The following is a 21340-nucleotide window of genomic DNA, read 5'->3' on the forward strand; positions in this document are numbered from 1 at the left end:
TTGTGCTTTTAATTTTAAAACGTTGTAAAAATACTGCTTGGTTATGTAATAACAGTTGCTGAAGCCATAGGATATAGATTAAATGCTCTGTTTCTTGTTCCAAAAAATGCGCACCAGATGCGTTCCAGATGCAGCAGGATTGATTTGTAGCCCACACTAGATCAGCAGACCCCGAAATGGCTGCACTGCTATCCAACAGCAGGAAAGAGAAGGTGGTGGTGGGGGGGAAAAAAATCCTACCTCCCATATCAACCCCTTCCCACCTCCTCTCAAAACTTTACCAGTTTCGAAAAGTAAGGCTAAAGCGCTGAGCAGTAGCAGCAGCAGGAGGAGTTCATCACTTTTCCTTTTCACTGTCGAGTATCTGTGCCTGTTAGGCTGAGTCTGACAACTTAATTGGTTCCCTCGGGCGCTCTTTTCTTCTTCTTCTTCTTCTTCTTTTTCTTCTTCAAATTCAGCTTTTCGTGCCGTCTGCCACACCTGCCTGCCAAGCTGATGGGCGCGGCTGGGACCGGTGCCAAAATCTCTGTTTTTACTTGCCTGGGAAAGTTGAGCGAAAAGACACAATAGGATCGAGGACTTTAAGAACATCCCCGCACGACGCGTCAGCTTCACATAAACACATTGTTCCTCCGGTGGTGGATCAGTCGCTCCATCCTGGGAGGAATCCGTATTTGATCGGTACTTGTTGGAAGTGGCTGAAGGTATGGATTTCTTTTTGTTTTGTTTTGTTACAATGCAGTGCTCTGAAATAACTTGGAGACTTTAAAGGGGGTGGGGGGAGAAGGGGAAAGTTGTTTAAGGTGGATGTTGCGGATGTTTCTTCCCACCTGGCTGCTGCATCTCTGCACTAACTGCGCTCTGGGAGTTTGCTGATGGGCTGTCAATCTTTTTTTGGGTGTTTATAGGTTGGAATTGTTATAGTCTTCAAAGTTCTCCGCACATACTTCTTGGCTTGTATGTACAATCCATTGGAGGGGTTTTTTGGGGATCATTTTTCGGTTATAGTGATCTCAGGATAGTTTTACACATTCTCCTTTTGCTGTGCTATTTAGATCCGTCTAAATATACCAGTGGCTCCGGCCTTTCTGGAGCATCACGCTTTAACTGACATGTGCCTATATTTGCTGCTCAGATCAGTTACAGCCTATGATAAGTAACTGTTTTTTTTTTTTTTTTTTTTTACAAGCTTCAAGCTAAAAGGATAACAAGGAGTGGATTTATTGGGAGAAATATCTTCACTATTAACTTTTCTCACAGCAGTAAAAACAGCATAAATGTGTTACTGGGCACAGGTAGAAGCTGTGGTTTCAGCACCACGTGGTACAGGAGAAAAGTAACAAAAAGGGCATCTTATGAAGTTTCTCTGCATTGCTGTTTCTAAATAACCTGAGTGTAGATGAAGCACATGCAGTTAAATGCCCTTAGTTGGCTGGCAGGGTGTGGTGAGAGGATGGTCTTTCAGAGCTGAGCGGTGATCCACCAGACTCCTTTGTTCCTTTGTGAGTTTGCTCGTCAAAGAAACAAAAGTAAATAGAAAGTCTGCTGAAAGCTATAGATGATGCTTTTCTGTGGTGTCCTCTGTTCACATAGAGGTAAATGTGTGCTCTTGTTGCATATGTTCTGCCTGTCTGCTGTTAGTGGAAGGGGAAACCATATGGTGGTTTTAAAAAATACAATCAGGAAGACTGGTGTGATGACATTTTGTGTTTCAGCTGGGATGAAGTATCAAATACATGCAGTAAACAAGCAGCCTGATCTTTAACCCAGATCATTCCTGGGAGAACAATTTTGTCTTTTTTTTCATTAGATGTTAGCTAAAATACCATCTAACCACAGTTAAGAAATAAGCAGACGGCTCTGAATATACATGACTGTGGTCAACATTTTATCATCATCTCACCAGATTAAAATGGGATGGACGAGTTAACAAGGCAGATGGACTTCTCAGAAGAAAAGGGTGAGATTTCTGGATTTCCTCCGAAGTTTTTGGAATGGCAGTACAGATAGACAAAGCCACCATTAAATCCCAAAATAAAGGCTTGATTCACCCAAAATAGACACACATTAAACAAAAACTAACTGCCACAGACAGTTTTTGTTCTATTTGAATTGGATTTCATTCAGAATCTCAGCGTCCCATTTTCACAGACCTCATAAAGTGATTTTTTATTTGAGGGTTTAAAGACAGATTGGTGTAGAGGCTCAAAAATACTTTGTTGCTACACGGTTTTAAATAGCGTCCTCCTTTCCTTGGTGGTGGTTTTGTCTCTCTCTCTCTCTGGGGGGTCTTATTATCACTAACATCACTGCATGCCTTCACTGGTCTCACTTTCCATTGCTCATCACAGTGTAAGTCATCCTCTGGGTTTCCCTTCAGTAGTCATAGCTAAATGTTAAAGCAGAGCTCATCGCGGCCTAACAGCTTCTGACACAGGGCGGAGAGGTCAAGCAGGCCCGGATCATAAGTTTGACCATTGCCGAGAGAATCAGACACGCTGTCCTCTTGTTTTATTGATCACTTTTAAAGCAAATCTGCTGAACTTTATTTATTTAACACATTTCATAACCAGTGGTTAGAATGTGTTCGAGGCTTTGCCAGAGTCGAGGAGCATCGGCAGCAGGAGCATAACAGGCCTAAAACAGACATAAACCCCTAAAAGGGAAGGAAAGCAGGAGGGAAGAGGAGGAGATGAAAGGAGGAAGACACGAACGAGAAGCCAGCATGAAATTAAAGGAATTTTTATAATCTATAGCTGATGCCAGCAAAACTCAACAGGCTGCTGCAGGAGAACAACTTGCCTCCTGCTGGAACAGGGGTGTTATTAACATCAAATTTATCTGCACCCATAATTTATGCAATCTTTATTTAATGTTCTTGTAATTCATGCCTACATATATGATGAGCATGAAGGCTCAGGCTGACCTGAGGACAAAGTCTTTGATTACAGTCAGAACTTGTCAGAAAGTGTGAATCCAAGTTGGGACTGAAAATTCATAAAGAAAACGCGGTCACAGGGCGTAGGGTCCGGCTCGTTCCTGGAGGTGATTTAGTTGTTATTCTCCTGTTGCGCATTGTGATAGCAATCACAGGGTCAGCAATCTGCAAATTAAGACCTCAAGATGCTTGTGAAATTTTTGGTAGGGGCGTTTTTGTCAGTAAGAATCAAAACATTGAAAAACTTGACATGTCAGATGTCCTCATTTGATACTTTAGCTTTATTTAAACGCAAGACTTGAGTTTGATTTGATTTTACGGGAAACCACCCAACCCGATGACCTTAACCTGGCACTTGGTTGTTTTAGAACCAGGTAATTGCAAGTCACCTGTTATTAAAGGCTTCAAGGTTGCAACTAGAACTTTAATAGTGTTTAATAGATCAGTTAATACTCTATTAAAAAACTATGAGGCACTATTAAGACTAGCATTTTGCATTTTTAGATGGTTGTCAAAATCATTAATAGTCAGAGTGAAGTTTTCATTTGTATGCCTGTTAATGTTCGTAAGCAATCACATCAATTCACTATGGTTAGAAATTGTTCATTTCATTAAATTTCATTAAATTTAAAAAACAGTTGTAGGAGGACATCGACCAACCTTGCTCTCCAAAAATTGTTATTAATGTGCTATAACAGTTTTGTAATCCTCTCTCCTAACCCCTAGTCTTTAGTTATAGTATAAAAACAATAACAATAACAATAAGTGTCAAGATGAGTCTACACACAATAACATGTTATTTCTGTTTATTTGTTTATTCTTTTCATATTTATTTTTATTCTGATCATTTCTGTTATTTTTCTGTTGTTATGTGATCTGTTTTCTGTTATTCCATTATGTCATCCTGTCTATTACATAAAAAACAGATAATATACTGGCAAAAAAAGTACATTTTCAGTTTTTTTACAACAAAAAAAGTGTAGTTTGCTGTAATAACTCTCAGTGTTATACCTATATGGACTCAAATACTGTGTGCACAGTAGTAATTATTGTTTCCTTTTCATCAGTTGTCACAGAAACCATAACCTCCACAACCAGACTGACATCTCTCCCACCAAGTGAGTCTCTTTGGTCTAGCCATGTTTGCCTTAATTGTTGTCAGCAAACTAAAAACAAAAAAAGAAATAAGAGTAATTATAGTTCTAAAGGAAGTTCCCGATGAGTAACTGCTTCTTGTGTTTTGCTGTGTGTCTTCGTTGCTAGAGGGAACCAGCGGATCAAATCACAGGAATATGTCCAGCAGTGCTGGAGGGCTGGGCTTGGAGAAGAATGTCTTAACCCAGAACAGCAGCAGTGGAACTTACTTTTCTTCATGTGAGAGCAACTTTCCACTTAAAATGAGGAAGCTGCAGTTTTGTTTTGAGATGCTGAATGTCACATTTTTAACCCGAATTACAAAAGACAGATTCTAGTTTTTTGCATCCAGGCAGGAATATTTTATTTCTTGAAAGTAGCTCTGACGTCATTATTGATGCACTAAGATACAGCGGAGAGCATTACTATTAAAGGAGGCTGAGGTGGAGCTGGTTTACTGAAACGTTATTTTTCGGGTGCCAGAGGGAAACGGTTACTGTATTTAACTTTTAGCTCCAATCTCAGTAAAGATACTTACTTAGATGTTATGGTTTCATGCTACTATATACTTCTGCTCCACAGCATGGCATAGGGAAATACTTTACTTCTTTTAGTTATTTAGCAGGTTTTTAATTAGAAATGACTATTTTTGTGCAATATTTATGGGGAACTTTTTTATTGAATTGAATGAATAAGTTAAACCAGGGTTTAATGTAAAAATGACAGATCTGGATGTTTTCACACACTAAAACAGGAGTTCCTCTTGTTGTAAAGTAACTATCAGTACTCTAATTTAGTTTCTGTACAGTTTGTGGACTGTACAGAAAAACCAAATTAAATAACTGAGCCTGTTTCAAGTGTTTCAAGTTTTGCACAACTGGTCAGCTGAACGTGTGGCAATGCGAGTGTTATCTGCAGAATCTGTATAACCTTAATCATATTCTGCAGGTAAACACGTTCAGGAGTTTCAGTGGATCTGTTTTAGCTGCTAATGTACACTTGCCACAGGAAATCATTTACTTTTCTTTTTAGAAACAGCAGTTTTTATTAAATAAAAACGATTATCTTATGTAGCATCTTCTGTGGAGGTTTCTCAGGAATATTTTCCAGTAAGTGGGACTTTAAAATGGATCATCACTATATATTTTCTGTGTGCTATGTAGTATTTCCAGTATGTTCAGTTTTTCTGAGATGTGGGGGAGCAGAAGCTGTAAATACTCATGTAAAATGGCACTATCTTAAATTTACAGCTGAGAAAAGGGACTTAGTTACTACTTCCTGGTCATATTAGTCCAATCATGACTGAAGAGTTCTGTGAAATCATAAATAATTTTGGAAATCATCCTTCCAGCTTCTGTAGGTGTGAACACCGGGAGCTACAGCTCCTCCTCGGGAATCTACCTCGGCGGAGACTCCTCAGGAGGGGGTGAGGGAGGTGGGACCTACATAGATGGAGAAAGCTTTGGAATTGCCACAGGAGGAGGAGGAGGTGGAGGCAGCGGAGGCAGTTATCTCGTGAGCTCCGCGTCCAAGGTCCGGTCCAGCTCGTCGGGCGGTGCCAGGAGGACGCAGACTGCTGGCTCATCAGGAGGCCTGTCGCCAGCTTTCCGGGAGAGGAAGCACATATCCAGCCGCTCAGGGGGCTATGATGGTGAGATCCTGTTAATAAAACAGTTGGCATCAGAGAGTGAAGGAAACTGGCACAACTCAAGGGTGCTGTTTATACTCCTGCTCAACCATTGTGCTTTCTTCTAGGGAGTTCCAGTGCTAATTCCTCTCCAGAATTTACTCGCAAAGATTATGGAAACTATTGTAAGTGAAAAGGCTTATCAATGTTCTCATTGCACAATATCTCTCCTGTTTTACCCTAAACATGTGTCTCTGTTTTTCTTTCAGGCTCTGGTGCCACAAGAGGGAGAAGCGAAAGCAGAGGTATTTAATAATAGCTCCTCCCCTCATTATTTCTGCACCATCTGACTCTGAATTGTTATTTATTTATTTATTTTATTAAATGAGGATTCCATTGTCCATTGTGTGTTGTGATTTTTTTTCCAGAAAGCGAGATCAGAGTCAGATTGCAAAGTGCCTCCCCCACTCCCTGCAGATGTAAGACCTCTCAATCCATTTGCTGCTGTTATGCAAGTTCTCAGAACTTTTTCTCATTTTGTCCTGTTCCTGAGTACATTCATTCAAAGAACCACTTGCATAGTGAAAGACTTTTTACTATGGGGTGTCTCTTTTGAATCATGTGGATCAGATTTATATTACGTTCCACTTCTCACATGCGAGTCTATAAAATTCTAATTTGTAACACGTGTTGCAGTTAGTTCTCCAAAACAGAACATATACATCAGCAAAAAGAGACGAGGGGAGGTTTAAACAGTGGGGACTGTGCCTTTGTTTGCACTGTAGCCATGTGGAGAAAAGGTTATGGGGCAGAGTTTTGGTGGTAGCAACGGCACACATGACTCACTGTTTGCAGTAAGTCCCATTTTAGACCAAAACGGTGCAGAGTTAGAGCTGAACAGATGATCATCGCTCCCCCTGCTGATTGAAGTCCATAAGTGCTGTTATTTAATCCACATTTTTTAAGAGTTAGTCACTCTGTGCCACCTTTGGCCCCCTCAGCCTGCCACGGTACATCGTGTGTAGTGGTGGAGAAAGCACTTTTACTAAATATAATAAAACAAAAACAAGACCGTAACTCTCAGAAGTGGAGTGTAAGTCTCTTCTTTTGTAGGTTTTGCAGCTATTATCACTCGCAGAAATATTACAAATAAAAATACTTTCAAAACAATAAATCATGGCCACTTTTACACTGTGAGATTATTGCATGAGTACATGTTAGATATTTATATGATTGATTATACCTGTTTTATGACAAACGGAGATTAACTAATATTTTCAGAGGACACATACCCCCAACTAACCAAACTAAATGAAGAATAAATATTAAGACAAAATGTTAAATTTTCTTTAAAAAGTGTTTTTTGTGTTTGCCTCTTGCAAAATTACAGTCTTCTGTTTTTAGGATTCCTTTTAGCCACAAACTTCTAACAGTTTCTGCTGTTGAGTTTCTAGTTCAAATTCAAGATGAAACAGTATCTGAGATGTGCTGCATTGTTGCATTTGTTTGTGCGTTTGTGGTTCTGCAGGGACAGAGTTGGATGACGTGAAGAAGCTGCTGAAGGGACGCTCTAGCAGTGTCAGCCCCACTCGCTCCTCCAGTGCCTCCATCACCCTGCCTGTCCCTAAAAAGGCCAGCGTGGAGACCAAGACCATCTCAGTGGCCTCTCAGTCAGGTATACTACAGTGCTAAACCCTTTAGCGTTGGAGATTCACGTAGAAGAACATCTTGTCAAAATAGTCAGGGTTTATTAAAAAGTCATTATATATTAGAGAGGTGTCACAGGAAATCTTAATATGGAATAAAGAGGGAAAAAATAACATTAATAAAAATGTATATTAATGTGCAATAAAGTTAGTTGTCAAGTTGTGTCCAATATATAGATTTAGTCTGAATGTGGAAACAGGTTATAAGGGGTTAGACTCTTATATATTGGTTTTACCTTTTCTCACACACATTCATACTATGTCTTTAAGCTCTTTTTAACTGTCACACGCACACTCACACTCTGATGGATGCATCAGAGGCCAATTATGGTTCAGTATAACACAGACAGTGGGGGGCTACCGACCAAACTACAGGACAACGCACTGCCGCCTGAGCTGCACATCACAGACACAAAGTGGAGAAAAGTGAAAACTAGAGACACATTTAAAATGTTTGTCTTTGTGTCTTTTCTCTCCTGCAGTTTCAAGTTCTTTTGGCTCTGGTGTGAGATCACCTGGGTTCAACACCATTGATTTATCAGGACTGTATGATACCGGCCTGACAAATGGAAAGCTTGATAAATCAAGCCAGTATGATATCACAGACAAGTATGATACTGGCGTCAAATCAATTCAGTATGATGGTAGTCTGAAATCAGGACAGTATGATACTGGTGTGAGATCAGTGCAGTATGATGGTAGTCTGAAATCAGGACAGTATGATACTGGTGTGAGATCAGTGCAGTATGATGGTAGTCTGAAATCAGGACAGTATGATACTGGTGTGAGATCAGGACAGTATGATACTGGTGTGAGATCAGTGCAGTATGATGGTAGTCTGAAATCAGGACAGTATGATACTGGTGTGAGATCAGGACAGTATGATACTGGTGTGAGATCAGTGCAGTATGACACCACTGTAAGATCAGGTCAATATGACACTCTGGACTCCACGGTGTTCCCCACTTTCTCCTGGTCCACCTCCACTCTGCCATCCTCCTCCACTACAGTCATTGCTGGCAACACCAGCAGCTACACATACCAAAGTGGGCAGGTCAGCGCCAACAACATGGCTGCAGGCTTGGCACCAGTCATCCCCACCTCTCCATCATCCCTGTCAGGTGAGACCAAATGTTCCTGGATATACATGGATATGTTGTCACTACACATGCATTTATTATGCTCCATATCTACACATGCTTACATATAAACAAACATCTGAACAAGGAAACAGGTACACTATGATAAGTCTTATATTAGAAATCAGCAGATGTCATCATGCCCATCCTGATGGTCCATAGTGTTGAATTTGAATATTATATATTCTCAGAAAAACCTTGGAAGTATTTTCCATATTTGATGCATGAGTTTTTGTGAGTTTTTGATACTTTTCCATAGTCAGTGTAATTCTTTTCCCTGAAAAAACAAAATAAATTGCACAAACTCCAGTTAAGTCTTTCTTCCCTATTCTGGCTGGTTAGCATAGTCAAGTTGTAAAACTACTCTGGGGCCATAAATGGAAATGAAGGATGCTTCCTTTCTCCACTGTGACTTTCCTCCAGTGTGAAATAATTGGTAGTTACTTAATCAAATCTCTGCATCTATATTTTCTAGTTTACGGCTTTCAGAATAACCTGGCACCCACTTCGGCCAGTGTGCTCACCACCAGTGGAGCCAACGTAAATGCTAACCTGGGAGGTAAGAAAACCTTTTTTCTATCCTCTTTTTGCCCTCATTTCAAAATTGTGTCTTTCTTACATATTCATCTATGCGTTTGTATTTACAGGATATGGTGTTCAGAAGAACGTGACCAACGGTGGCAGCGGCATCAGCACTGGAGTCTCTACGGGTAAGTCTGCAACAGTTTAAATCCCCCTGAATCTGATAAAAATAATCAAAGGCTGAACAAGATTAATTCCTGGTGGTTTGTCTTTTATCAGCCACTAGATCCCAAACTGATGACGCCTATAAGAAAGACTATAAGTTCGTGGTTTCTGAAAAAGAAAACGTTCCAGCCAAAAGGGAGACAGATATGCTCATTTTGGCAAAAGACACCGGCAAGCAGTTTACCAGCAGCGGCATTCATGTAGGAGGAGGTGAGCCTCACACTCAGCGCCACCTACTGGGCATACAAGTTCCTCAACTTTCCTTAGAGTTTTAATCGGGAATTGGTCTGACATGTATTTAATTGCACTGTTTTTTATTCGTTTTTTGGTTATAATTTAAACTCCTTTAGAAGCTGATTGTCTGTTACAGTTTGTCATTGTATGTTTTCAGTTTAGTTCCTTAAGAAAAAATAAATAAATACATAAAATGGGTGCTTTTTCTGTTTTCACAGGGTCACTGTCAGGAGACTCGATAAAGAAGGAGAAGCTTATTTCGAGCTACGGTGAAACGGCCCAACTGAAGGCAGAGACTGGCAACTCTTACTGTGAGAGCATCTTAAAAGCATCTCCAATGTGACTGATTTACAAGAAAACAACAACAATAACAAAAAAATTGGTGATGTTGGTTTATTTCTTGCACAGATGGTTCATCTGGAGTTGTAATGAAAGACAAAGCCACCTATGCAGGTAAGTTTCATCGACATAAATATTGAGGAGTTAATTGACAGTGTACTGAAAATTTAATGTTGGATTGAACTCGTCACTCTTTCTGCAGAGATTCACAGGGACAGCGGCATCTTCGGAGGCGGAGGACTATGCTGTTGTTCGGACTCCTGTTGCTCCTGGTGGAAGTGGCTGCTGGGCCTTCTCCTTCTCTCCCTGCTCTTGCTGGGACTCCTGTTTGGCCTCATTGCTCTGGGTAAGATTGAACTGTGCAGGCCACAGATAAGATAAAACCTCAGGAGTCTGAAGGGCCAGTTTCTAAAGCTGCTGTGCTGTGAAGGATCAGAGAGTGACTGTTTTTTAACCAATAAAAAGTGTTTCAGCCTTTATAGACTAGTCTCCACTATTGAGCTGAGAAACAATAAATGTAATTCTCTCCCTGGAAATATGATCTCTTAGTGCCGTCCCACCCCCATAAAGTCTGGCATTCATTCATTGTCTACAGACCAGCTCTGGAAATCGTTGCTGGATGACATCAGAGACTCGAGTTTGCTTTGCCTGTAGCACGAGAGTTGTTGTTGTGGATTTACCCTGATAAAAATGTGATGTCAAGAACCTGAAAATACATTTGCAACTTACACTGAAGCATCCACAGCCTGCTCAGAGTCTGTGAACTGATAAACGTCTGTTTTTCATCATTCAGTTCAATACATATGTTATAACTTATAGCTTAGTTATATGTTAAGTTAAATATGTTCCGAGGGGAACACAAATGAATTTACGAGTCTTCACTCTCAGTCTTAGACTGTGAAGCAACAGCAGAGTTTGAGAGGATATACACTTCATTTTTATGTCCCTTGAAAACAAAGGAAAAATAAAAATTTGACTCTGTATGTCTGGATAAATAATAGCCTTTTTATTGCTTTTAATTGTTCCAGTATTCCATATATAGTTTAGAAACTGAGGCTTAAGTGCCATATTACAGTTCATTCATTTCTTTCTAAAATCTGCATTTCCTCCTTCATCCTGGTATGAAGTTGGAGGGCTAAATAATCTGTTAAATTGTACAAGTCATCATAACTGAAGCACAAACTTCTGGGATGGTCTGTACCACCCAGAAAGCCACGTTGTAGATCATACAGCTCCACTAAAACACTTCAAATAGCACCAACACCACAAACACTGTCTAAGACCCCAGTACAGGTAGTATGGAACGGGAAACCGCCAACAGTAACCAAAAATGCTTCTTCTATCAGGCTGTAAACATACTTTAAATGTTGTATAGTTCAACAGCATCTTAACATGGAAGTCAAAGAGCACTTACATGCTTTTGGAGGCAGCCTCAAGTGGCCTCTAGGGGAACTGCAGTTTTGGGCTCTTATCCACTGGATTTTTTTTTCCTCGGGTTTGGAGGCTCCCACAAAGGGAAGCTGCAAGAATCCGGTTCTATACTTGTGCTCACATTTACTACAAATATGAGCAAGTAAATATGTTACATTTTAGATTTTTAGACCACAGCTAAAACATCATAGTACTTTCATCACGGAGTCATGAGTCACGAAGAGAAAAAGAAAGATAACACTTTATATTTGAGAAGCTGTAAATAAGAATTTTTTACTTACGGTGGAAACATCTGCCTGTCTTTTTCTCAGCTGAGGATGTGAGAAAGCTGAAGAGTCGAGTGGCGACCCTGGAAGCTGCGTCATCGGTCGCTGGCGCCCACACCAGTCGGCTGTCTTCCAATGATATCAACACTTATGTGGATGGTGGAGGTATGGGCACTGACAACACCATAGGCGTGGGTGGAGGAGATGGAAGTTCAGGATCCAGGACACAAGTTCAGATTTCCACAAGTGATGTCAGCGCAGGTGGTAATGGCATTGGAGGGTCTACTGGTACTTCTGGTGTTGGAGCTGGTACCAGTTCCAGTGGGAGCTCCAGCAGTAGTGGAAGCAGCAGCGTCGGGAGTGCTGGTACAAGTCAAAGTGGTAGAGTTGATGCTGCTGGTACCGGTCAACGAGTTGGGGTTACCGGTTCTGCTAGTGGTGCCGGTACTGGCACTGACCTCAGGATCAGCGTGAGCGGAGGACACATAGATTCTGCTGCTCTTCAGCTGGCCATCCAGCACATGTTAAGGGCTGAAATGCAGTCGCAGGCATTCAAAGGTACCACACACACACACACACACACACACACACACACGCACACATACATATTTACATATCATGCACTACATTCATGTAATTGTTTTCCTTTTTCAGCTACTTTAGCGTCCTCAGTACAGGGAGAGAGAGGATTGCCTGGGCCTAAAGGTAAAATATAAAAAAGTTTATATAATTACATCTAAAACTATAATGTTCTTGAGGTAATCAAAATCAGCTGCATGTCATTTAAAATTTTAAGAATGTTTATTTTCCTACTCTTTTTATGCGACCCTGGAACTAAAGGTTTAACAGCAGTATCTCTTACTGACCAAAATATTTTCTTTTTGGAGTATTTCGGGTGAAGTCCTGCTCCATTTTTCTGCTCTTATTTCTCTTGTGTTTTATTTTTTATAGGAGATCCCGGTTTCCCTGGCATCCCAGGTGAGTAACGATGACTTACATTTTTATTTATTAATCACTACAGCCCACCCAATTTGTTTTCAGGCTGATATTATCTGTGTGCTGATCTATCAGTATCAGCATTTATAACAGCAGTTACAGTTTTTTACAGACGCTAGGACACATTTCTCAATACTTAGGTCACGTTTGCAAAACTCCTCACACAGTGAGCACAACAGAAGTCTATGTGGGCTAAACTGAGGACCAGTTATCATTGTTTTGGCACAAAATGCATTCAATGACCACATCTCTCAAATTTCATGAATTATCTTCTCACTCAGACACAACAACTGCCAAAAATCTTTGTACGTACAGGACATTTTGCATGTGCTTACATACTGTTTTCAAAACTGTTAAACTTATGGCCAAAACAATAATACAATGCAAAACTTGAAAAGACAGCAAAATCCAACAGCAATATTTTATTGAAACATATTTCCAATCTAAAAATGCAGTTTAACCAGCCACAGCTGATTCTCATTGTAGATGAACATCTACACAGATGTTACTCCTTCAATTTCATTACAAAAGGAGACAACTGCTGAATAGGTTTTTTTTGTGATGTAAACATGGACCCAGCCAGAAATGGAGTAGATTAGCATTACTATTGTATGTGTATCAGTGGATGGTGTGTATACAAATTCTTGTATTTTGGGATTACTTAGTGCAAAAAAATAAAAATACATAAACAAATATTACAGTTTTTTACAGACGCTAGGACACATTTCTCAATACTTAGGTCACTTTTGCAAAACTCTTCACACAATCCTCCTAACTGACCGTCAGCTTGGCAAAACAGTTCATTTCACATTCAAAATGCACTACAACTACCAAAACACTTCATTCAGGTCTCAAATAAACTCATTCTTCCAGAACACTAGCAAAGGTTGACAGCCGACAAACACACTTTGTCACCCACAAAACAATGACCTAAAAAACACTTACAACATGTAGCATTACACAGTGTTTCCTTGTGTAAAACAAGGACACATCTCTGTTTATAATTTCAATATATGTTACTGGAGTGAATCAGACATCATGCAGAATTCGTTAATATTTGTTTATGTATTTTTATTTTTTTGCACTAAGTAATCCCAAAATACAAGAATTTGTATACACACCATCCACTGATACACATACAATAGTAATGCTAATCTACTCGGTCTCCTCCATTTGGCCACAGGTTCTCATCCACATCACATCTTATGTCATCTAGGGCAACACACCTAGGAAAGAATCTTCTGGCTGCCAGAATTGAAGGAGTTGAAAAATTGAAGGAGTAACACCTGTGTAGATGTTCATCTACAATGAGAATCAGCTGTGGCTGGTTAAACTGCATTTTTAGATTTAAAATATGTTTCAATAAAATATTGCTGTTGGATTTTGCTGTCTTTTTAAGTTTTGCATTGTGTTATTGTTTTGGCCATAAGTTTAACAGTTTTGAAAACAGTATGTAAGCACATGCAAAATGTCCTGTACGTACAAAGATTTTTGGCAGTTGTTGTGTCTGAGTGAGAAGATAATTCATGAAATTTGAGAGATGTGGTCATTGAATGCATTTTGTGCCAAAACAATGATAACTGGTCCTCAGTTTAGCCCACATAGACTTCTGTCGTGCTCACTGTGTGAGGAGTTTTGCAAACGTGACCTAAGTATTGAGAAATGTGTCCTAGCGTCTGTAAAAAACTGTAACGAATTCTGCATGATGTCTGATTCATTCCAGTAACATATATTGAAATTATAAACAGAGATGTGTCCTTGTTTTACACAAGAAAACACTGTGTAATGCTACATGTTGTTAGTGTTTTTTAGGTCATTGTTTTGTGGGTGACGAAGTGTGTTTGCCGGCTGTCAACCTTTGCTAGTGTTCTGGAAGAATGAGTTTATTTGAGACCTGAATGAAGTGTTTTGGTAGTTGTAGTGCATTTTGAATGTGAAATGAACTGCTTTGCCAAGCTGACGGTCAGTTAGGAGGATTGTGTGAAGTGTTTTGCAAAAGTGACCTAAGTATTGGGAAATGTGTCCTAGCGTCTGTAAAAAACTGTAAAACACACTTCAACCATGTTAGGACCATTAACGTTAGATACAATAGTTTGTCCACCAGAGGGCGGGTTACAATTTTCCTGTTGTCAGCGTGTTTGGCACACAACACAAGCTGATCTGAGTAGATTTGGGCAGGGTGAAAATGGATCGACAAGTGTTACAGAGATCTGTTTGTGTGTCGTGTGTCTGAAACAAAAACATTTCAGCCGAAACACTGGAAAAGTGGATTTAAAATACCTCCAAATGTCAGTGTCAGTATCAGCATTGGTATCGGATGCTAGTCATCACATTATTTTATATTTTTCTTAGAATTACTGTGTGGTATTGTGACGCCATTTTTACTCACTGTGACTGTGACTTCAGGTCCTCCAGGTGCGATGGGACATTCAGGCCCCGAAGGTCCCAAAGGACAAAAAGGAACTCAAGGTACACAAAACATTTCAAGTTAAAATTGAATTCATGATGTAGCTGCTCAGCTGAGTTAGAGCCACTGATCATCTCTGTGCTTTATGTGTGATCAGGTGAACATGGAGCTGAGGGGCCACCGGGTCTCAGAGGTCGTGAGGGCCCAGTTGGCCCGAGAGGTGAGCCAGGACCTCCAGGCTTTGGAATTAAAGGCGACAGAGGTATGGTTCATACTCAGAGCAATCAAAGACCTTGTCCAGCTTGACTCGCAAACAGTTTGTCACTACAAGATCTTTTATGTTTGGCTTCTGCAGGTGCTCATGGAGATCCTGGGGTTCCTGGGCCTGTAGGACCTATCGGCCCCCCTGGACCAAAAGGTGAGATCAGTAAAGATGGAGCTTTCAAATTCAAGTAAACAAACAAACAAAAACATCTATGAATGCCTCCTTATTGAGCCATTTATGAGATGACAAGCATTTAATCCCTCGTGGTGTCTGTACCGTTTGCAGCAGCAGGTGGCAGTATAGAGTCAGTTTATGAATACAGCCTCAAGATGCAATTTTTCAGCTGACATTACTTATCAAAAAAAACAAAAACAAACAAAGAATGGCCTATCATTGCTTTATTTTTATTCATACTCTCCAGAAATATGTTTTATTTGTGACTTCATGCATAATTAAACTCATATGTCTTTCCTGTTTTTCCAAATAGCGTTACCAAAACACTTAGAAAGCTTTGGTTTAGAAAACACTGGAAAAAAGTTGTTGTTTTTTTCACTACAGTTATTTATTTACTTATTCGTTTATTTTACATCTGTGTCACTTTAGAGCAATTTTGATTTCTCAGTGTAATGAAAGAAAGAAAGCTCAAGCTTTCCTAAAGTGCCAATGTGAATCAAAACAGTTTTTAAATTCTTATTTTTGTCCAAATGCTGTTATAATTATTAATTGCTAATTATTCTTTCAGGTGCACAGGGGCTGTCTGGACTTTCTGGGCCACCAGGTTAGTGCATTAAATCGAATTCATCTACTTGCTTAGCGGAATTTACCACAAAATGTATTTAGCACCAGCTGAAAATAGCATTAGTGTTTTAACTTCATTCCTGGCCTTTAACATGAACTGCTTTGTGATAGGTCAACCAGGTCTTCAAGGTTTCCGTGGCGAATCAGGGCCTCCTGGGGCTAAAGGTGGGTTTCACACTACTCACCTGCTAAATAGTGTGAAATTCATAGTTAAATTATTTATTTTTTGATATATTATAACATCTTTTTCTTACTCTGCAGGTGATAGAGGGCTTGCTGGATTCCAGGGACTTAAAGGTTTGTTGTACATCCTGTCAGGATTTTAAAGGACCCTGTGTTGGGCTTGTTGATCAGAGTTTAATTCATTGTTTATTTCAGGTGACACTGGTGACAAAGGTCCCAGAGGTGCACAAGGTCAGCACAGCTTTGTAATTGAAACTGGATTTGTAGATGCAAAATTAGCATGTTTTAAACTCCGTTCAGTCTCTTAATTTTCTGATCGAGTTGTCTGACTTCTCAGGTGAATCCGGTTTACCAGGTCCGCCCGGGCCAGCTGGAGAAAAAGGCTCCAAAGGATCAGTGGGTGAGTCAGAGGATGTCTAACCTCGGATAGTAGATTCTAATAGATTCTCAGACACTCGGACTGTGGTACTGTGCTCGACTGCCTCCTGGTGTTTCATGTGGTTGTTTAGAACCTGCAGGAGCATGAAACAACATTCTCTGTCAAAGAGGAGTCTGCTCATAAGGCTTCCTCTGTCTGTAGCTAAGACTTGTTATTAAGTCAGCAGCATATGCGTTTATGTTTTAGATAAATTAAATATAAAATATTTTCTGCTTTTTGCCCATCAGGACTTTCTGGACAAGATGGCGCAAAGGGATCAAGAGGTGAATAACTCATCATATAAGCACTGCATTTGCACTAATTTACATATTATTTAAATAAGAATATAGAACAGATATAGGTACATTTATTTCACACAAGTGTAAAATAGAATAATTAAAATAAAAATACATCAAAATAAATAAATCCTAATGCTATTCCTTGGGCCCAGGTGACCAAGGACCAGCTGGGCCTCCTGGACTCAGAGGTCCTGCTGGGCCTCCTGGGGATAATGGACTTCCAGGTAAGGTTGCTGCTCTAACACATTAGCAGATAATAAATCTGCTACATATATTCAGAAATATATTCATAATATTTTCCTTCTGTAGGAACACCTGGACTTCAAGGACCACCAGGTATGACTGTGCCATTAATACCTCTCCTGTTGTAGCATATTATTAATTCTCTGGGGGTGACACTTTGAATGCTGACCACACTGATGATGTACTTAAATTGTATTTTAGGGATACCAGGAAATCCAGGACAACCCGGCACCAAAGGTACAGCTGCGTATGTCTGCCTGCAAGTTTTTTTTGTGCTGTTGATTATGACTTTAACACCTTAACGTGAGATCTGCATGTCTGTTTAAGGTGACACTGGTGCACCAGGACGCATCATCAATGCAGGTAACAGAACATCATGAAATGTATATTTTAACAGACTCCTGATAAAGACAAGAATTTGACATCTGATAATCACATACATTTAGCAGCTGGCTCCACTGCTGTTGGCATCCCAGGAGCACCTGGGCCTGCTGGTCCTCCTGGTCCCCCTGGGGCTCCAGGATTATCAGGTCTGACGCTTGATAGCCCAAAAAAATAGTTGGACATTCATTTCATCGCTGAATTATAGTACCAGCATTAATGTTTTGTTTTTTTTATCTTCAATTTACCTCCTCAGGTCCCATCGGCCCTGCTGGTCTGCCTGGCCAACCTGGTACGTCATTGTGGTTTTTCTTGTTCTCAACTTGAATTTTCCTTTCAGATTCAGATTAAAACCCTAAATGTTTGCCTTTTCAGGTCCTAAAGGTGACAGAGGAGAAAAGGGAGACGTGGGAGAATCAGAACTATCCTTGAGTAAGAGTGAGACGGTTTCTTCAAGCAGAACAGACAGTGAGTACTTTTGAATCAATCTATCTATCTATCTATCTATCTATCTATCTATCTATCTATCTATCTATCTATCTATCTATCTATCTATCTATCTATCTATCTGTATTGTATCAGAGTTTGGTGGCCAATGCTAACTTTTTTAACTGTTTTACTACCACTACAGAATCACATTTTTTACTTTAACCTGTCCCCCACTTGAGTTAGCATTACTTTGATAGTAGCCATTATTCAGTATTTGCCACTTCTCTTTAATAAACTTGTTTTTGTTTGTGCTTCAGGGCTGTTTCGTGAAAATGGAGGTTTGGCACAGTCTGGCCCACCCGGCCCACCGGGTCCACCTGGGCCTCCAGGACGTCCAGGTAGATAACACATTTTATATTTAGTAGAAGTTTCCAGCACATCTTCACATTGTTCTAAGGCGCACAGAGGAGAGGATAAAGTCTAAAGAGCCCAAAGCCCCAGGAACACTTACTGTAGTCTAGACTAGTCAATCAATACAGTTGTTCTATAACATTATAGACATAATAACAGGTAACATCTTTAAAAGTTGTGTGGGATTTGTTTGACACAATGAAAAATACCTACTGAGTCATTTGAAAATGTTTTTTATTAGGAGATTCCAGACAAGGACCTCCAGGACCACCTGGGCCCCCAGGCCAGCCAGGCAAGTTTCTGTCTCAGCGCTGTTGTCACTGCGTGTGAATCTGATCCATTCTTCATGTAAAAATTCTTATTTTGTTCTTTCTAGGTTATGGAAGACCAGGACCTAAAGGAGACAAAGGGGACTCCAGCTTTGTATCCAGCGCTGGTGGTATGATCCACAGTCATAATTCTGTTATATCTAGATTTGGGTTTTACATGTAATTAGTAGTAACAGAGCAATGCCACTGACTTCAGCACTGTTCTTCTTACAGCAGCCTTATATCCAGGACCACCAGGACCTCCTGGGCCTCCCGGGGCTAAAGGATCAACAGGTGATTAGTCTTTGTGAAGTGGTCTGATCTCTGCCTCTCTATTAGCTCTTTAACATACAATTTTTTATCTTTGTTTTAGGTCTTCAAGGGCCCAGGGGATACCAAGGTATAATTTTTATCTTTAATTTTTGTCTATATTTTGGCTTTTTTTAAAATCATGCATCCATTCATACCAAGCCTCTCTGCTTATATGCTTATATAACTTATATAACTCTTAAATAATTGACATTTGTGTCTCAGGTGAACCCGGTCAGCCAGGTGTGCCCGGCACCCCGGGAACACCAGGAACCAACGAGAGAGGTCAGGACTTCTAAATAATCACATTACAATTAAATTAAGCCATGTTTACACATGAACTTCAGAGGGGGCAATTGCACAAGCTGACACAACACAACGTCTGAATTAGAGAGCTGGCACATTAAAAAATACAGTATGCTGTATCATGTTACTTCAGATGTTTATGTATCAATTCTGACTTACAGTGTCAACATATGGTGGAGGACGTGGGCTCCCAGGACCACCGGGTCCACCAGGGCCTCCAGGGCCTCAAGGACTCAAAGGTAAAGCTAACAGCACTCTTAAATCAGTGGATGAGATGCGTTATATTAGCTGTATGAACTGTGAGTTTGTCACGCAACAACAATACATTTGTTGTTTATCTTCCAGGGGACACTGGAGCTCCTGGGATTCCAGGCGCTTCAAGAGGTAGATAAAATCATGAACCATGTCCTCATTTCTGTTTACAATTATAGACAAAGTCACGAGTGTCTTCTTCTTAAAAACAGAAATAGTTCACAGTGGCTTTAAAGTCCACTTGTACTCCACAGGATTTTAACTGTCAGGTTTTTTTTCTTCCCCAGGCTCAATCTCAGTCACGTCAGGTCCTCCTGGTCCTCCAGGTCCTGCTGGCCCTCCAGGCTTGCCGGGCTCCTTTGCTTCTTCTACTGAGATGCGGCAGTACATCAGTGACTATTTAAGTAAGAGTCTTTCTAAAGGGAGATCACTTTCAGAGGGCAGAACATGGTATTGACTTGTTCCATTTCAGGTAGAGCCAGGCAATCTGCCATTCCTGGACCTCCAGGTCCACCTGGACCACCAGGACCCCCTGGAACCTACTCAGGCTCTATAGATGACATCTCTCTTCGTGTCATTGCATACCTACGACGTAAGCATTTTTTAATTATGTGAGAGAGATGAATACTTATTTCAGAGACACAGTCAGTAAACTAGACCCACCTCTAAATGTTTTGTGTAATTTCAGGTTCAGACTCAGGGTTCAGCTTGGGTGTTCAGGGTCCTCCAGGACCACCTGGTCCTCCTGGACCTGCCTCTGGGTCCCTGACAGTCAGCGGTCTCATAGCTATGCTTCAGAGTGAGTACAATATATATTTTAGCTGTATCATACCCAGCTTGCATTCAGTACAGCACCTCTACAGTCTCTTCATCATCATCTATCATGCATCATTTTTTGTTTTTTAAGCTTGGATGCACCAAGCTAAACTGTGTCTTTGCTCTGATCTGTCCAGGAGATGACGTGAGGAGATATTTGACAGGACCACCAGGGCCACAAGGGCCACCAGGACCACCAGGGACATCAGTAGGACTTTCAGGCAGTTATAGAGTAGAGGAGATAGCTACATATGTCTTCAATTTCATGAACGGTTAGCAAAGATTCTTACCTAAAAACACTAAACATGGATACAGCAACTGGGCTTAAACTAATGGGTTTTATGTTATTTATAGAGAGAGGGATTGCAAGAGGTCCACCTGGGCCACGTGGTCCTCCTGGGGTTGCAGGGCCTCCTGGTCCAGCAGGGTCTGGCTTCACTACCGCTACTATTGACTATTCTGCACTAATAAAGAGTAAGAGCATTTAATTAGTGTCTGTCTCTTTTTATTAACAGACACCAACATGTTTTATCTGGATAACCAAAATAACCTGCATACAGAATGATCTGGATTCAAAGTTTCTATAAAGTTACTCACTCATCTTCTTCCTCATATCTTCAACTTTTTTTAGATTCAGATTTCCGTTCATGGATCGCATCTGCTGTGCAACAAGGCCCTCCTGGTCCTCCGGGTGTTCCAGGGCTACCCGGCCCTACTGGCCCTCAGGGCCCGCCAGGAGTCTCCACTGCTACTGTGTATGGGGCAGGAGGTCGTGGCTACAGCTTGGAAGAAATCCAGCGTTACTTGCAGGGTATGTCTAACAGAGAGAGTGACAATAGTCTTGTGTTTACGAAGCGATGTCTAACCATGAAAAATCACTTGGATACTAACTGTTTAAGGGTCGACTAAATAATTTTACACCAGTGGAAATAATTTTAAAAGTATCAGAAATGTTATC

The 21340-nt window shown here is 40.5% G+C and overlaps 1 protein-coding gene across 3 annotated transcripts in view; it reads left to right on the forward strand.

Moving 5' to 3' along the window:
- The first annotated feature begins 273 nt into the window (after positions 1-273).
- col17a1b (collagen, type XVII, alpha 1b) overlaps positions 274-21340 on the forward strand; it is a 30996-nt gene continuing 9929 nt past the window's right edge. Inside the window, exons 1-49 of one of the 3 annotated variants that reach the window (XM_026188994.2) lie at positions 274-704; positions 1907-1960; positions 4006-4056; positions 4202-4312; positions 5424-5723; positions 5828-5884; positions 5969-6004; positions 6128-6178; positions 7228-7374; positions 7888-8526; positions 9020-9103; positions 9192-9254; positions 9346-9501; positions 9744-9836; positions 9934-9978; positions 10067-10210; positions 11607-12119; positions 12216-12266; positions 12513-12539; positions 14964-15026; positions 15122-15226; positions 15320-15382; positions 15972-16007; positions 16139-16192; positions 16289-16324; positions 16406-16441; positions 16548-16610; positions 16877-16912; positions 17080-17151; positions 17237-17263; positions 17372-17407; positions 17498-17533; positions 17617-17700; positions 17808-17843; positions 17927-18019; positions 18298-18378; positions 18633-18683; positions 18768-18830; positions 18934-18993; positions 19073-19099; positions 19234-19293; positions 19476-19553; positions 19660-19698; positions 19854-19970; positions 20039-20158; positions 20255-20365; positions 20520-20654; positions 20737-20856; positions 21014-21193. In XM_026188994.2, coding sequence (XP_026044779.1) covers positions 1918-1960; positions 4006-4056; positions 4202-4312; positions 5424-5723; positions 5828-5884; positions 5969-6004; positions 6128-6178; positions 7228-7374; positions 7888-8526; positions 9020-9103; positions 9192-9254; positions 9346-9501; positions 9744-9836; positions 9934-9978; positions 10067-10210; positions 11607-12119; positions 12216-12266; positions 12513-12539; positions 14964-15026; positions 15122-15226; positions 15320-15382; positions 15972-16007; positions 16139-16192; positions 16289-16324; positions 16406-16441; positions 16548-16610; positions 16877-16912; positions 17080-17151; positions 17237-17263; positions 17372-17407; positions 17498-17533; positions 17617-17700; positions 17808-17843; positions 17927-18019; positions 18298-18378; positions 18633-18683; positions 18768-18830; positions 18934-18993; positions 19073-19099; positions 19234-19293; positions 19476-19553; positions 19660-19698; positions 19854-19970; positions 20039-20158; positions 20255-20365; positions 20520-20654; positions 20737-20856; positions 21014-21193 — 4729 coding nt within the window. In that variant the 5' untranslated portion in view covers positions 274-704; positions 1907-1917. The remainder of the gene's footprint in view (positions 705-1906; positions 1961-4005; positions 4057-4201; positions 4313-5423; positions 5724-5827; positions 5885-5968; positions 6005-6127; positions 6179-7227; positions 7375-7887; positions 8527-9019; positions 9104-9191; positions 9255-9345; positions 9502-9743; positions 9837-9933; positions 9979-10066; positions 10211-11606; positions 12120-12215; positions 12267-12512; positions 12540-14963; positions 15027-15121; positions 15227-15319; positions 15383-15971; positions 16008-16138; positions 16193-16288; positions 16325-16405; positions 16442-16547; positions 16611-16876; positions 16913-17079; positions 17152-17236; positions 17264-17371; positions 17408-17497; positions 17534-17616; positions 17701-17807; positions 17844-17926; positions 18020-18297; positions 18379-18632; positions 18684-18767; positions 18831-18933; positions 18994-19072; positions 19100-19233; positions 19294-19475; positions 19554-19659; positions 19699-19853; positions 19971-20038; positions 20159-20254; positions 20366-20519; positions 20655-20736; positions 20857-21013; positions 21194-21340) is intronic. The other 2 variants (XM_026188995.2, XM_026188996.2) reach the window with 2 other exon arrangements.

This window comes from Astatotilapia calliptera, chromosome 13, assembly GCF_964374335.1.
Source record: "Astatotilapia calliptera chromosome 13, fAstCal68.1, whole genome shotgun sequence".
In the NCBI taxonomy this organism is placed as follows: domain Eukaryota; kingdom Metazoa; phylum Chordata; class Actinopteri; order Cichliformes; family Cichlidae; genus Astatotilapia; species Astatotilapia calliptera.